The 18,180-nt window shown below is 40.9% G+C and overlaps 1 protein-coding gene across 2 annotated transcripts in view; it reads right to left on the bottom strand.

Annotated features, from left to right (window-relative positions):
* LOC134344862 (erythroferrone-like) overlaps positions 1-18,180 on the bottom strand; it is a 127,924-nt gene that overhangs the window by 40,950 nt on the left and 68,794 nt on the right. For both annotated transcript variants that reach the window (XM_063044976.1, XM_063044974.1), the window contains exons 4-5: positions 12,954-13,156; positions 12,159-12,267 (exon numbers count right to left, since the gene is read on the bottom strand). In XM_063044976.1, the coding sequence (XP_062901046.1) occupies positions 12,159-12,267; positions 12,954-13,156 (312 nt within the window). The remainder of the gene's footprint in view (positions 1-12,158; positions 12,268-12,953; positions 13,157-18,180) is intronic.

Here is an 18,180-nt window from a genome sequence, read left to right as displayed (position 1 = left end):
ATTGAAGTCACCCATTATAACTGCTGTTCCTTTATTGCACACATTTCTAATTTCCTGTTTAATACCATCTCCGACCTCACTACTACTGTTAGGTGGCCTGTACACAACTCCCACCAGCGTCTTCTGCCCCTTAGTGTTACGCAGCTCTACCCATATCGATTCCACATCTTCCCGGCTTATGTCCTTCCTTTCTATTGCGTTAATCTCTTTTTTAACCAGCAACGCCACCCCACCTCCCCTTCCTTCGTGTCTATCCCTCCTGAATATTGAATATCCCTGAACGTTGAGCTCCCATCCCTGGTCACCCTGGAGCCATGTCTCTGTGATCCCAACTATATCATAATCATTAATAATAATCTGCACTTTCAATTCATCCACCTTATTACGAATGCTCCTTGCATTGACACATAAAGCCTTCAGGCACTCTTTTACAACTCTCTTAGCCCTTTTTAATGCTTGCCCTGGATTTGTCGGCCTGCCACTTTTACTTTTCCCCTTTGTACTTTTTGCTTCTACGCTCACTTTACACCCCTCTGTCTCTCTGCACTGGTTCCCATCCCTCTGTTGTGAACTAACCTCCTCACACCTAGCCGCTTTAATTTGATTCCCACCCCCCAACCATTCTAGTTTAAAGTCACCTCAGTAGCCCCCGCTAATCTCCCTGCCAGGATATTGGTCCCCCGAGGATTTAAGTGTAACCCGTCCTTTTTGTACAGGTCACACCTGCGCCAAAAGAGGTCCCAATGATCCAAAAACTTGAATCCCTGCCCCCTGCTCCAATCCCTCAGCCACGCATTTATCCTCCACCTCATCGCATTCCTACTCTCACTGTCATTGTATGACATTGATTGTTTCATAAGACAATGATATAAATACTGTATATACTTAAGGAAGTGAAATCTGAAATAGATCTTGCTCCTTTTGATGGTAGTACTACTTATGTCTGTGATATTCTGTGAAGAAATACAAATGACTCACTTAGAAGGCACAGAATGATCATGCCTTCTATGTATTCCTAACGCATGACCACTCCAAGTGGAAAAGGTGAAATTGAGATGATAGATAAAAACTGGACCCCATGCATCAGGAGCACAAAGATATCCATTGGAAAAAGGAATAAGCCACCTTGCAAACATCTATCCCACCAGCACACCTGTTCCTTCTGTGGAGAGGTCTACAGTTCCTACACTGGCTTCATCAGTCATATCTGAACCACAAATCCAGGCTTGAAGATCTGGAGGGACAGCCTGAGAAAAAGACACTGTAATCGTTAATCTCACTCTAATTCTAGTGAGTTACCTTAAGCAAGTTAAAAAATGTTGACTCTATAATTCAAGAAAGCTTTAATGGAAACTTGAGATGGTGTTTTATGTCAGAATTTCTGTCTATAAATTGACATAACTGTGTACACGCAGCGGCCGGAACAAAGTTCTGGAAACCTGTTGAGCTTACTGACAGAACCACTCATGCACTCGTCTCTGACACACCTTGAAACAAGGACACTTATTTTATGTCAGGATGCAGTTTCTGGATTTCTTTACAGCATTCACACTACTGTCCCACAGACACTGGTGTAAATTCATTAGTCTAAATACGCCACTGTGCGACTGGGCGTTGGACCGCCTAACAAGTAGACCTCAGATAGTCAAGATGCACAACTGCTATTCCCTTCCCATCATCCTCAACATGGGTGCCCCCCAGGATGGTGTGCTGAGAGCCCTTTGCTGCACACTCTGCTCACACAGGACCGCACGACCAAACACCCGAGCAATCACATAGTCAAGTTCACTGATGACACGATACTGGTGAGACTCATCACCAACAACAATGAGACAGCCTACAGAGAGGAGGTGGAAGAGCTTAAGGCCTGATACCAGACACATAACCACTTCCTTAATGTCAACAAGCCAAAAGAGATACTTATCGACTTGAGGAGAACTCGCACCACACACACCCCTCTTTACATAGGTGACAGAGCAGTGGAAACTGCTAACAGTTGCAAGCTCTGAGGAGTGCACATCACACACAATCTCTCATGGTCCCAGAACACTCCACACTGTCAAGCAAGCTCACCTACACTTCTATTTTCTGGGGAGGCTGAAGAGAGCTGGACTTCGCACAGCCGTGCTTATGTCATTCTGCAGATGCACAAAGGAAAACATCCAAACAAGCTGCATCACTGCTTGATATGGAAGCTGCACTGCGGTGGACAGGCAGGCTCTACAACAGGTAGTCAAAACTGGCCAATGCATTATTGGCACCAGCCTACCCGCCATCAAAGACGTATATACAGTGGTGCTAGAAAGTTTGTGAACCCTGTAGATTTTTCTCTATCTCTGCATAAACATGACCTAAAATTAGACCAGATCTTCATGTGTCCTAAAACTAGGTAAAGAGAACCCAATTAAATTAATTGCTCAAAATCATTATACTTCTTCATTTATTTATTAAGAAAAATGATCCAATATTACATGTATTTGTTGGAAAAAGTATGTGAACCTCTGGGGTAATGCTTTTTACAAAAGCTATTTAGAGTCAACTGTTCCAATCAACGAGATGAAATTGGAGGTGTGGGCTGTAGTGGTGCTCCACCCTATAAAAAAGACGCACAAGGTCAGGCTACTGACAGAGCCAGTTCTTCTCAAGAATGATCTGTTCATCTGCACGATGTCTTGATCAAAAGAACTTTCAGATGACTTTAAAAGAAGAACTGTGGAGATGCATGAAGTGGAAAAGGCTACAAAAGCATTTCTAAAGACCTGAGCGTTCATCAGTCCCAGTATGAGAAATTGTGTACAAGCGGAGGAAACTCAGTATTGTTGCTACTCTCCGTAGGAGTGGGCATCCTGCAAAAGTCACACCAGAAGCTGAAGGAGGAGAAAAAGAACTGAACGGTAACAGCAAAAGACCTGCAGAAATCTCTGGAAATTGCTAAAGCCTCTGTTCATGCGTCCACTATAAGAAAAACACTGAACAAGAATGGTGTTCATGGAAGGACACCACAGAAAATGCTACTGCTCTCCAAAAAAAAACGCTGCACGTCTGAAGTTTGCAAAAGACACCTGGATGTTATGCAATATTTCTGGGACAGTGTTCTGTGGGCAGATGAGATAAAAGTTGAACTTTTTGGCAAAATGCACATTGTTATGTTCGGAGGAAAAAGGGCAATGCACACCAACACTAAAACCTCATCCCAATTGTGAAGCATGGTGGAAGGAGTATCATGGTTTGGGGCTGCTTTGCTACCTCAGGGCCTGGACAGTTTGAAATCACTGAGGAAGCAATGAATTCAAAATTGTATCAAGTCATTTCACAGGAGAATGACAGGGTAGTAGTCCACCTGAAACTTAATAGAAGTTGGGTAATGCTACAAGACAATGATCTGTAAGACAAGAGTAAATCAACAACAGAATGGTTTAAAAAGAAACAATTTGTGTTTTGGAATGGCCAAGTCGAAGTCCTGACTTTAATCCAATTGAAATCTTGTGGAAGGACCTGAAGCAAGCAGTTCATGGAAGGAAACCCAGGAAAATCCCAGAGCTGAAGCAGTCTTGTAAGGAGGACTGGCCTAAAATTCCTCCAAGCCAATGTGCAGGACTGATCAACAGTTGGTGGAAACATTAGGTTGAAGTTATTGCTATACAAGGGGGTCACGCCAGTTACTGAAAGGAAAGGTTCACATTATTTTATCCAACAAATACATGTAATATTGTATCATTTTTCTCAATAAGTAAATGAATAAATATAAAATTTTTTGTGTTGACTTACATGAAGATCTGATCACATTTTAGGTCATGGTTATGCATAAATAGAGAAAATTCTACAGGGTTCACAAACTTTCTAGCACCACTGTACAGAAAGGTGCTGGAAAGGAGCAGTAACATCATGAAGGATCCCACGTACCTTACTCATGGACCGTTTGTCCCACTCTCTTCAGGGGAGAGGCAATGTAGCGTCTATGCCTGGACCACCGGACTCAAAGTAAGACTGATCAACACCTCCACCCAATAACCCACCACTACTTTATTATTTCCTGTCATAAGAACATAAGAAATAGGAGCAGGAGTAGGCCATCCAGCCCATCGAGCCTGCCCTACCATTCAATAAGATCATGGCTGCTCTGTCCGTAAACTCAGCTCCGTCTACCTGTCTTTTCCCCATAACCCTTAATTCCCCTACTGTGTAAAAATCTAACTAACTGTTTCTTAAATATATTCAGTGAAGAAGCCTCAGCTGCTTCCCTGGGCAGAGAATTCCACAGATTCACCATTCTCTGGGAAAAACAGTTTTTCCTCATCTCCATTCTAAATCTTCTCCCCTGAATATTGAGGCAATGTCCTCTAGTTCTAGTCTCACCTACCAATGGAAACAACTTTTCTACTTCTATCTTATCTATCACTTTCAAAATCTTGTATGTTTCTATAAGATCCCCTCGCATTCTTCTAAATTCAAGAGAGTATAGTCCCAGGCAACTCAATCTCTCCTCATAGGTTAACGCCTTCATCTCTGGAATCAACCTGGAGAACCTCCTCTGCCTCTAAAGCCAGTATATCCTTCCTCAAGTATGGAGACCAGAACTGCACACAGTACTCCAGGTGCAGCCTCACCAGTACCCTGTATAGTTGCAGCATGACCTCCCTTCTCTTGAATTCGATCCCTCTAGTAATAAAGGCCAACCTCCCATTTGCCTTCTTAATAACCAAGCCAAATTGTTGTGATTCATGAACAAGCCCTCCCAAGTCCCTCAGTCAGTCCTGTCAGTCACCTTACTTCAGCCTAGCACTACTTTATGGACATAAAGTCTATGTATATGAGGTATATTATGTATTTATAATTATTGTTTTTTTTATTATTATATCATTGTGTTCTCTATCTTTTGTGTTTTTTTGTGTTTCATTGGATCTGGAATAACAATTATTTTGTTCCCCTTACCCTTGCGCACAGGAAATCATATTAAATCATCTTGAATCATGAATTAAGTTTTTCAGAACTCTGAATCAGAAAAATGTTGGGTGAGGTTACAGAATTTTGAGGCCCATTTCCTGTCTCTCTCCTTGTGATCCACTAGTATATATTCCTCAAAAACTTAACACGTTCCTTCTAGGAGAACAGGTCAGTTAGATTGACTTTGGTGGTTGGTGAGATGTTGGAGATTCAATATTAAGGATGAAGTTTCGGGGTTCTTGGAGGCACATGATAAAATAGGCCAAGGACAGCATGGTTCCCATAAGGTGAAATCTTGTCTGAAAAATCTGTTGGAATTCTTTGATGAAAACAGGCAGGATAGACAAAGGAGTCAGTGGGTGAGGTTTACTTGCATTTGCAGAAGGTCTTTGACAAGATAAGAGCCCATGCTATTACAGGAAAGGTACTAGCATGAGTAGAAGCTTAACGGAATGGCAGGAAGCAAAGAGTGGGAATAAAAGGTACTATTCTGGTTGGCTGCCGGTGACTAGTGGTGTTCCATGGAGTTCGGCGTTTGGACTGCTTCTTTTCACATGATATGTCAATGAAGGATGGAGTCTGCAGAAGGACTTAGATGATTGGGAAATAAGTGGCAGATGGAATACAGTGCAGGGAAATATATGGTCATGTACTTTGGTAGAAGGAATAAAGGCACCGGCTATTTTCTAAAAGGAGAAAATTCAGAAATAAGAGGTGCAAAGGGACTTGAGAATCCTTGTGCAGGATTCCCTAAAAGTTAACTTAAAGATGATAAGAAAGGCAACTGCAATGATAACATTCACTTCAAGAGAACTAGAATATAAAATCTAGGATGTAATGCTGAGGCTTTATAAGGTTCTGGTTAGTCCACACTTCATGTATTGTGAACAGCTTTGCGCCCCTTAGGAAGGGCTGGCATTGGACAGAGTCCAGAGGAGATTAAGGAGAATAATCCTGGGAAAGAAAGAGTTAACTTACTGAAGCCTTTGATAGCTCAGCCCCTGTACTCACTGGAGTTTAGAAGAATGGGTGGGGGGAATCTCATTGAGACCTATAAAATATTGAAAGGCTCAGAGAGAATGGACATGGTGACGATGTTTCCTATAGTGTGGCAGTCTGGGACCAGGGAGCACAGCCTCAAAATAGAAGTATGTCATAGTAGAATAGAGATGGTGATTCTCTGGAATTCTTTGCTATGGATGGCTATGGAAGCACCAAGTCATTGAACATATTTAAAGCAGTGGCTGATGGGTTAGTCAGGATGTCAAAAGTTATGGGCAGAAGGCAGGAGAATGGGGTTGAGAGGGATAATAAATCAACCATGATGGAATGGCATAACAGACTCGATGGGCTGATTGACCTAATTCTGCTCCTATGTCTTATGGTCTTAAGAATCTGGTCCCTGACCTTTGTAGTCACACATCTCTTTATTTATTCCATGGATCTGTGATTCTCAGCCTGGGGAAGCTGAGGCTTTCATAACATTGGGAGAATATAGGTAGAAAATTCTCCAAAAAGGTAAAATTACAAATAGCCCTGGCCATAAAGCTGCATCTAAATATCATAAGTCCCGAGACAACCTCACTCATTGAAAGGAATGGTCTGTTGTGTCATTAAAGATTTATGGAATGAGGTAGGACTAAAATTACTGTGTGTGAACATGTAGCTTTTTCATTCAAGAAACCTGGTTTCCACTGTCTCAGCACTTAATGCATAGGAGACTGAGGTGTGACCTTATAGAGTTTTATAAAACTACTGAGGTCATCGACAGGGTGAATGCACACAGTATTTTTCCCTAGAAAGGAGAATAAAAAATAAGGTCATAGGTTTAAGATAAATTTAATGCAAACAAGTGTGAGGTGTTGTACTTAGGGAGGAAAAAACAGGGTAGGACTTATGCAATGAACAGTACAGCACTGAGAAGTGCAGTAGGACAGAGAGATATTGGAATACAGGTCTTTAATTCCTTGAAAGTGGCATCACAGATAGGTAGGTTGATAAAGAGATCTACTGGCACATTGGCCTTCATAACAGGTATTGAGTACGGAAGTTGGGATGTTGTGTTGAAGTTGTGTAAGACCTTGGGGAGGCCTAATTTCAAGTATTGTGTGCAGTTCTGATCACCTAGCTGCAGGAAAGGTATCATTAATATTGAAAGCATACAGAGAAAATTTACAAGGATGTTGTCAGGACTTGAGGACCTAAGTTATAGGGAAAGGTTAAGCAATTAGAAGTTTATTCCCTGAAGCGTAGGTGGATGAGGGGAGATTTGATTGGCGTATATAAAACTATGAGTCGTATAGTTTGGGTAAATACAAGCAGGCTTCTTCCACTCAGGATTGAGTGAGACTAGAACTGAAATCATGGGTTAAGGGTGAAAGTTGAAAGTTTTAATGTGAGGGGGGACTTTCTTCACTCAGATTGATTATGAGAGTGTGGAATGAGTTTGATTTCAAAACTTAAGCACATGGATGGGAAGGGAATGCAGGGCTAGGATCCATGTGCAGATCGCTAGGACTAGGCAGAGTAAAATAAGTCATGGACTAGATGGGCCAAAGGGCCTGTTCCTGTGCCGAGGTGCCCTGTGCCTCTTTGGAGGGAAATAAATAAAAATTGACCTGCCCTATAAAGTATACAGTTTCAGCATTTGAACAGTTAGTTGCAACTATGAAACAGAGTGATGGTGCCTCAATGTCTTTACCATTTTCTTCCTCCTGCAAGTGGGAAGCTTCTAGCTATTGAGTACCTAACTGTTTAAGGCACCAGGACTGGGGTGTGATCCCAAGGGAGAAGAAACTGAGCCGTTTGTATTTACACCTTCTATAGTTTTTGCTGGTGATGTAAAAGAAGAGTCAGTCAAACAGATGCCCTCATCATTGTTTGTTTCAGCCCTCTTAATGCCCCCTTCCCAGGATGGCCAGTAGATGTTGTCCTCCACCGCGGTTCAAGTATGCAGACGCACTTGTCCCTGTTAGCTTCATTGCTCCTCCATCACTATACTCCATTTTTATCTCCACAGAGGAATGTAAACGTGATACTGGGTAATAAGATTGAGTGATGTGACTGTCACGGCTGATTGGCTGTCAGGCATTTTAACTGGTGAGCTGTCAGTCTGAGGTATTCTACACTGTGTGAAAGTGAGATAAATTATTTGAATTTTATGGCAGATTATTCATTGGTAGTCAATACTAGTGCTAGATATTGTGCAGTAAATAGTGAGACTCATGGTATAGCCGTTCTTCTTGAATGCATATTATTCTTTCAGTTTAGGTGATAAGTTAGACTTTAAATATCACCGGTCACTTGTAGTATTAGTAAATCATGCCATTTTAAAGACAATATATACCTAGATTGTTAAACTTCCCATGTTGTACTTGCATTCTTAGACCAAGATACCTGGTGTTGACCTCCACCAACATCTGTAAAACCTCTTTTTCCTGTGCAAAGGCTCACCAGCTTCTGACAAGCATTGAGGGATAGGCATTAAGTCCTGCCAGTGAGAGCCAGATTCCAAAAAATGAATAAATGAAATAAAAAATCCTCCTTTTATTCACCATCTTCCTCTTCAGTCATTGCTCAAAGAATTTAGATCAGAATCCTCCAGAATTTAGATTCCTCCAGCATTTTGTGTGTGTTAGAAACATCAGCATTTTGCGTCCGTTAGAAATATAGAAACACAGAAAGCCTACAAAGATGTGCCGAACATGTCCTTACCTTGGAACTACCTAGGTTTACCCATAGCTCTCTATTTTTCTAAGCTCCATGTACCTATCCAGGGGTCTCTTAAAAGACCCTATCGTATCCGCCTCCACCACCATCGCCAGCAGCCCATTCCATGCACTCACCACTCTCTGCGTAAAAAACTTACCCCTGACATCTCCTCTGTACCTGCTGCCAAGCACCTTACAACTATGCCTTCTCGTGCTAGCCATTTCAGCCCTGGGGAAAAAGCCTCTGACTATCCACACGATCAATGCCTCTCATTATCCTGTGCACTTCTATCAGGTCACCTCTCATTCTCCATCGCTCCAAGTGTTATTTAGATCAGAAACTGTTTTCAAATGACAATGCCATTTTTTCCAATCACAATACTGCTCTCCTTTAGCTTCAGGCCATCTTTAAGTTGCACTAATCACCCTAGAAATGAGAGGATTGGCCAATGTGTGCAGTCTATGACACTACAGGGAGCTTTGAGTGCTTAGAGGAAGTTAAGTATTAGGCAGCATGAATTTATCAGGCTTCTTGCTACATACGGAATGTATGCAAGAAATTAACTGGCAAACTTAATAACTGCCTTCTTTATGCCTAATTTAAGAGCAGGCCAATAGTTTGTACAGTAGTTAGAGAATGTTAACACCATTGGCTTGGGTTAGCTAAAATATTGTGCCCATTCTGGACACCATGTCTAAGATTGATACTAAGTCCTTGACAATGCAAAGATTTACTAAAGTTTGCTGCTGGCAAAATTTTAGCTGGGTTGGGAAAATGGCAAAACTACCCTTGCTCTCATTACAATGGAAAGGACTAAGCATAGATTTGGTTTGAAGGAGATTTTGAGATATATTACATATCTTTTTACTGAGCAAAATGTATTTTGGCTGGAGATTGTTCATTCTCCTCAAATTTCTTGAGAAAGTTTACACAATGAGACAAAAATATTTTAAAAGTAGCACTTTGACATGTTGCACACCAATTCATTTGCCAAAAAGAGACCATTGCCGTTTGACATCGGGAGATTGCAGAAATCAGACCCCGAGAAGGTAACCAGATCTCACCAGCTGCAGAAAAGGCAGTCAGGAAGGTGAAGGATAATGTGAGGAAGGTGCAAAACACTAAATCCAGTGCTTGTGGCCAACCTCCTACTTAATGTAATGCCCTGATTGAATCAGGTACTGCAAGTACCAGGTGCCACTGTAAAATACAGGATTATGAGCTTGATTCCATCAAACGCAGAAAAATGTTTCTACCTATAACAATATATTTGAAAACTAAATATGGCAGAGTTCCTTGTTATATCATATAACATCAGGAACTTTAATTAATATTGTCTTTGCTGTGAACTTTTCTGTTTATTTTTTTGGGGCTAGTTCTAGGTTGCACCTTAATGTACTGGTTTCAGCCAGTACCTGCAGCAATATCTGCTGGGCACATCATGACTTCATTATCAGTGTTACTATCAGCAGACAAACACCACGAACAGAGCTTCCTGGCCATGGTGGATGTTAATTAACCCAGAAATCATTACTGGTACAAACCAGATTAACTGGTACAACTTATGTCCACATACCCTTCTTTCCCCCTTGATTTAGTCCCTTCCCACTTATATCAGCGACACTTCTCATGCTCTTGTTCTCCTCAACAACTTTCAGTTCCCAGGCCCTGAACATCTCATTTTCACCATAGATGTCCATGTCCCTATATAATTCTATTCCTCCATCAAGAAGGCCTTAAAACATTCTACTTCCTCCTTGACAACAGACCCGAGCAGTTCCCCCCCACCACCACAACTCTCTTCTGTCTGGCCGAACGGGTCCTCAGCCTCAACAATTTCTCTTTTGGCTCCTTCCCCTTTCTCCAAACACAAAGCATAGCCATGGGCCCCAGCTATGCCTGCCTTTTCGTTAGCTACGTGGAACAGTCCATGTTCCAAACGTTCCCTGGTAATGCTTCCCAACTCTTTCTGCACTGCATTGGTGCTGCTTCCTGCACCCATGCTGAGCTCGTCAACTTCATCAACTTTGCCTCCAATTTCCACCCTGCCCTTAAATTCACTTGGTCCATTTCTGACACCTCTCTCCCCTTTCTCGATCTCTCTGCCTCTGTCACTGGAGCCAAACTATCCACTGATATATTTCATAAATCCACTGATTCCCACAGCTACCTTGACTTTCTTGACTTCCCATCCTGTCTCCTGTAAAAATGCCCTTCCCTTTTTAAAGTGCCTTTGTTTCCACTGCATCTATTCCCAGGATGAAACTTTTTTACCAGGACATCAGAGATGTCCTCCTTCCTCAAAGAATGAGGCTTCCCTTCCTCCACCATTGATGCTGCCCTCACCCACATCTCCTCCATCTCCCAGACAATCATTCTCAGCCCATCTTCCAGCTACCGTAACAGGGATAGAATTTGCTTTGTCCTCACCTACCACCCCATGAGCCTCTGTATTCAACACATCATTCTCTGTAACTTCCACAACAGGACCTTACCATCAAACAAATCCTGAGCTGCCCACCCACAGGCTACCATCTGCAGGGATCGCTCCCCCGTGACTCTCTTGTCCATTTGTCCCTCTCCACTAATCTCCCTCCTGGCGCTTACCCCTGCAAGCAGCAGAAGTGCTACACCTGCCCATTATTTATAAAAAAAACAAAAACAACAAGCTTGAAACATTATATGATGATGGAAGCAGATGTAGAAGTAATATTTTAAAATAGAACTGGAGGTATACTTGATAAGGAATATTTGCAGGTCTATGGGGAAACAGCAGAAGATCTCAGAGACTCTTTCCAGGAGTATGAAAGGCTTCTTTTGCTGCTGTGTGATTCTAGAACAGATGTTCTTGATCATAAACACAAGAGATTGTGCAGATACTGGAAATCTTGAGCAGTACACAGAAAATGCTAGAAGACTTTATGTCCTTAATCAAGACATCTCTTAACAATAGCTCAAAGTTCAAACATTGCTATGAATAACAATGAATGTAGCTGTTCCCGATTTAATCTCTCACGTGATGAAAGCTGAGATATTAGACTACTTTGTCAGATTGTATTCAGTAGCACTTATCATTCTCCAACCTGAGAAAAGGTGGAATTTGACACAATGTGACTGTATAATGAATGGTTGCAAGCTGGTAACTCCATTCTATAGACTACAAATGTTGGAATCTGGAGCAGCTTAGCAGGTCATGAGGCATCTATAGAGCAAAATGAACAGTCAACATTTTGGGCTGAGTCACTTCATCAATCACTGTGAAATGGCAAAATGTCCATTTCCTTTTACATATGTTATCTGATCTGTTGAGTTCCTCCAGCAATTTGTTTCCTTCTCATTACATCTCCTTCAGAAGTAAAATCGGACAAGAAGCAAATTCACTGTTACCCATTTTATATGACTCTTCTGGAGGTGAAGGTCTACCCCACAGTTCTGCACATTGTAGTAAGCTCATTCAGCTCTCTTAGATGACTTAGTTCTATATAACCAGTCTGTGTCCTTACCGATATGGAGGTTGGCTGAGAACTGGTAAAAGCCGGCCACTGGGGCTACGTACTGGCCACTGGTCAGATTCAGGCCAATTCCTCGCAGAAATACGCCATCCTTTTCAGGCTAAGAGGTAAGAAGTTTATTAAGTAACTCAGCCAGACTCAGCTTCAACATTTTTCCAGTAATAATTCCAACTAAGCAATTTTTAATGATTACAACTCTAGAATACATACTCCACAAAATCCTGTCCAAATATCTTAATTACTTTCATGAAAATATGAAATCACTACAAATTAACATTGTTGATCTGCAAACCATCATACTAACATCTTAAAAGTTCATAGAGAAATTCTGGACCAAATGCAACTAGAATAATCTAATCTAGAATTATTTTAGTGAGTAATTGGAAACCTCAATTTCATCTGTCTGGGTTGAATTGCAGTTCAGATGCCAGGTCAGATTTTGTGGGATGACAACCAACCAGAGATCTGAATTAGCTGGTGTGATCTGTACCACGTTCACACTTTAACTCCTCTCGTCCATTCCCACAAGAACCCCCAACGGCCTCTGTGTGTTGGCTGCCAAGCTTTCTTAGTACGTGAATGACCTGAAATAATGTGCCCATGTCATGCTAGAATCAGGCCAAGGGAGCAATGCCAATTCCGCTCCACAGCTGCAGATTTTGAACCGGGCAATATGGCCCATTAATTATTCAGTGATTATAACAGACAAAATGTATGTGTTTATTCATTTCGCTAACATTGGCGTAAAAAGATAATGATAGTTTTTTACATTGAAAATGCACTCACAATATGAAAGTTCTGCAGCTCCTTCAGACTTTTTCTGCCCATCACAAGGTCGTCCTTTAGCTTGCAGTGGAAGGCTGCTTCCAGCCTGTGATATTGTCCCATCTCGCTGGGTAACAGCGGACGATAGGCAAGAATGTCCTGAATCCCTGGACATTCCTGGCACTTTTCCTGCGAAGAAATCCTATTTCGTTCTTCAACCACTTCTGCAGAAATAAAATTAAACTAGATGAAGAAAGACATAACATCCAGCATCTTTAGTCATACTAATTCCAATAGCTGTGAAGCTTTAATTCTGGTCATTTTATTTGCATCCCTTCACTCTTTTCCATTTTCTAATACTCCATGATAAAAATGCACCCAGCTGAAAAGTTGCTGGCAGATCTCTGTTGATTATCAGCTCTATTCGCATGCATCATTTGATATGCATTGAAGGATATATTTTAAAAATCTAATCTGGGGAAAAGAACGGAGGGAAAATACTGGAAATTGTATAAGTATGCTTGTAGAATCAGTTGGTACCATTCAATACAGAGCAAGGTCAAACATGAAATTATGTTAAGTTCTCAAGGGTCCAGGCAGCCTTTATACAAGCCACTACCTGAGCTCTGACCTCTTTAATAATTATGCAGGTGGAAAATATGTTATCACCCCATGTCTGGAGGCAATGTACCTGCTGGAAAAATCTTCCCATTTAAGAAGTACCAGAATTAGGTGCTGAGGTGATCTAATCTACAAGAGCACAGATCAAAAACTGGGGTTTATACAAAGTAGCTCTTAGATAGTGTTGTCACTACAGGCCAATTTGCTTACTTCTGTACATAATTCTATGCATAGTCAAATAATTAGAAATTAAATAGACAAAGATCATAAAATAAAACTGGATTTATGGATATTGATTGAAAATTAATGGACTGTAATAGAAGTTACAGGAAAGGTTAAATGAAACTATTCAGACCAAACATCAAAATGGGGAACAAATGTGATCTAAGTGATTTTGACCATGGTATGATTGTTGCTGCCAGACAAGGAGGTTTGAATATCTCATAAACTGCTGATCTCCTGGGGTTTTCACCCAGGACAGTCTCTGGAGTTTACAGAGAATGGTGCAAAAAAACAAAAAACATCCAGTGAGCGGCAGTTCTGTAGGGGAAACACCTTGCTAATGAGAGAGTATGGAGGGGAATGGCCAGACAACTTGAAGCTGACAGGAAGGCAACAGTAACTCAAATAACCAAGTGATACAACAGTGGTGTGCAGAAGAGCGTCTCTGAATGCACATACTGTATGTTGATCGTTGAAGTGGATGGGCCACAGCAGAAATAGATCACAGACATAAACATAGACATAGACATTAGGAGGTACCTAGTAAAAAGGTTACTGAGAGGAGGGCCATTTTGTTGAAATGGAAGGATACATCGGCTCCCATTTAATCACAATGGTTCTCTCAAGTGATGCTATGTCTTAGTTTGGAGAAAATTAGAAGTCAAACTTTTGAATCTATTATTGATTTTGAGAAAAGACGGGGTTCATTTGCTCATTACTATCATTTGAGTTAATTGATAGATTTCCTCCACAATCTAATTGTAAATTTTTGGTATATTTTTTTTCTTGCTGGCGCTTTGATATTTATCTTTAGAAGCTTTTTGTATGACACGTGGCTCCGGGGTTGAACACCTGATGTGTTTTTTTTTTCACTTTTCCTTGCTTGATAGGGTTTTTTTTTCTTTTTTGGTCACCAAAATTTTTTCAATCTTTAAAAAAATGTTTTTTTTCTTGAGACATTATAAGTGGTGTTAATTTTGGATAATAATAATAATAATAATATTAATAATAATAATAAAAAGATTTGAAAAGAAAAGGTGACTAAGTGTTTATAATACAGATAATTGCTGTATGAAAAATTATATAATGTAAAAGAAATTAAAGAACGGAGTAAAATGAATGGATCTGTAACCAAATTGAAGATTAGTCAAGATCTGTTCCAATTCTTTATGATTTCCTTAATTCTATTGTTTGCCATTCATTCATGAAAATACGTATCTTATTTCCCTTTCAGAAACTCCTTGCACCTTAATTCCTAGATTAGAATTTTGTACTCCTTGCCCTTTGTAATTGCATCACCTGATTTAATAATCTATTCTTCAGCCATTTCAATTTCTTCATTCCATTGAAAATGTTGATGTTGATCTCCATTCTCTGCATCCCAGACTTATCATAATGGAGGTTTAATGGCGAGCTTTCATTAGCCAAAGCATAGTATATACGAGCAGGGATGTCATGATGCAGCTTTATAAATCATTGTTTTGGCCACAGCTGGAATATTGTGTGTAATTTTGGTTGCCACAATGCGAATGGACCTGAGAAGGTACAAAGATCTTGCCTGAGATTAAACATTTTATAAGGAGGAACGGGATTTATTTTCCATTGGGCAGAAGATGAGTGGGCAGGGAGGGGAGGATGGTATTTGACTTGACAGTGGAGTACAAAATGAGGAAGGACATAGATGAGATGGATAGTGGAAACATCTCCCTGTAACGGGTACATCTGAAACCAGACAGCATATGTTAAGGTGAGGAGTAAGAAGATTGCAGAGGATCCAAGGAAAAAAGAAACCTAGATGTTGGATGCAATCTCATAAATACTGCCTGAGAAAGTGGTGGAAACAGAGACTCTCACAACATTTAAAAAGTACCTGGAAGAGCACTTGAATCACCAAGAAGGCTGTAGCAGTGTTAGTGAATAGGACTGTATTGATGAATGCTTGACAGGCCAAAGAGCCTGTTTCCGTGCTATATGACTTCATGGCCATGGTAAAAAAACATCATCAGCCCAATAAAAATTGCCATAAAATGCTGCTGCAGTCTGTGACTGTAGCCAGCGTTATGAGCGTGAGAGCTCATTTTTTGCACTTTGGTTAAGTGAATGCATGAAAGATTGTTTTCTGCCATTAATGATTAGTAAATACAAGTAAATTCAGCAAATGTGTGTAGCAGTGGAGGTGTGGAAGTTGGTGAATGAAGAAGACAAGTTGTCATTGTATTTATGTGTTTAGTTGTCTATTTATCTATCTATCTATCTATCTGTTTATTTATTTACTGATTGAGATACAGGGTGGAATATGACCTTCCGGCCCTTTGAGCCGTGTCAGCTAGCAACCCCTGATTTAACACAAGCTTAATCATGGGACAATTTTCAACGACCAATTAACCTACTAACTGGTATGTCTTTGGACTGCAGAAGGAAATCAGAGAAAACCTATGCATTCCATGTACCGACTCCTTACAGATGATGTTGGAATTGAACTCCGAACACCGACGCCTCAGGCTATAATACCATTGTGCTAACCACGGCACTACCATGGCACCTGTCTGATATTTGCAATCACCAACCCATAGCCTTGCAGTCTGCCTCCCAACTGAGCTTCTAGGTCACACTGTATTGTGAATCATCGGGCATTATGCACATAAGATAGACCAAGGGGAAAAGGCTCCTGGAGAGTGAAGTCACATTCCCAGTTCCGCAGACACAGATGAGAACTATAACACAGGAGTCTATAAGTCAGTGATGAGTACATGCACACTGGTGCATTGAGGACAGTTTGAGGATGAACTGAGGTCAATGGGGACTCTTTTATTGAAACCTAGAACATAAATCAACAGCAGAATTTAGCTCATCAAGTCTGTCCCGCCATTCAATATGACCACAGTTAGTCTACCTCAGGCCTCATCTCCACTTTGTGCCAATCTCCCATAGTCCTCATTACCCTGATCTTTCAAATTTATCTGTCTTTGATCTTTCAAAGATTTACCTTTTTTAAAATGCCCCTAACCTCTACACTCTCTGGAGTAGAGTATTCTAGACATTCACCACCCTCTTCAAGAACATTTTCATTCTTAAATGACCACCCCCTTGCCATATAAATCTGTTCTCTAGTTTGAGGTTCTCCCATGAGTGGAACCATGAAGACCTCTACCCTCTCATGGCCCATAGGGATCACTTTTAACAGGATCAAACTCCAAAGAAGATTGATAGTGTTTCTTTAGCTGCTTGTGATAAGGTAACCTTCTCATCCCTGGAATTAACCTAGTAAATTTCTTTTGGACCGACTCTGATGCCAGTATATTCTTCCTTAAATAAGGGAGACCAAGACTGTAAACATTAATCCAAGTGTGGCTTCACCAATATTCCAAGCAATTGTAACAGTACTTTCCTTTTTTAAAATTCCAACCCTTTGTGATAAAGACTAGTAAGCCATTTTCCTTCCCAACCATGTGTTGCACCTGCCTGCTAACCTTTGCAATTTGTGCATAGGAACATTTAAATCCTCAAACACGAGGAAATCTGCAGATGCTGGAATTTCAAGCAACACACATTAAAGTTGCTGGTGAACGCAGCAGGCCAGGCAGCATCTCTAGGAAGAGGTACGATCGACGTCTCGGCCCGAAACGTCGACTGTACCTCTTCCTAGAGATGCTACCTGGCCTGCTGCGTTCACCAGCAACTTTTATGATCAATTAAATCCTTCTAAATTTCACTCTTCTGCAAGCTTCTCCAGTTAGTTAACCATGTCCCTTTAAACTCTCTCAATCAAAGTGCATGATATCACATCTTCCCCTGTTTAAGTGAATTTGCCAAGGTTTTGCCCATTCACTCAGCCTACGCATATCTAGTTGCAGTATTTAGTTGAAAGCTTGTTTTTGCAAAATGCCCTTTGACCTATTTTGAGCCACTAAATTGTAAAGGACTGCTCCCAAAATCCTGTTGACAGCTTATCAGACAATGGACTGGCTCTTGGCCCTCTGAGCACAGTAATCAGTTCCTTATTCAAGTCATTTCTGGTTAGTGTTGAAAGCCATAATGTTCCTATCAGGAAACATTGTTACTGAGTATCAAACTGAAATAGAGAGACTTCCATTTCAGATAGATGATAATCATTGTCAGATGCAATGGTAATTTGCCATTTATCATTCTGACCTACAGTGGCATAGTCTTGCTGTAGCTGGGCTTGAATCTTTATGTATAGAAGGGATTGGATCCTAAAGTGAATCTCAGTATTATAAGGCACACTCTGAGTATGCATTTGGAAAGTGGGAAGAAAAGGAGTCTGCAAATGCTGGAAATCCACAGCAATAAAGAATCTGCTGGAGCAACTGGGCAGGCTGAGCATCTCTGGGGGAGGGAGGGAGGGTGGGGAAAGAACTCCTCTCACTCTGACTTCCCCTACTTT

The sequence above is a fragment of the Mobula hypostoma genome, chromosome 4, assembly GCF_963921235.1.
Source record: "Mobula hypostoma chromosome 4, sMobHyp1.1, whole genome shotgun sequence".
NCBI lineage: Eukaryota > Metazoa > Chordata > Chondrichthyes > Myliobatiformes > Myliobatidae > Mobula > Mobula hypostoma.
This window is presented reverse-complemented; position numbering and strand designations above follow the sequence as displayed.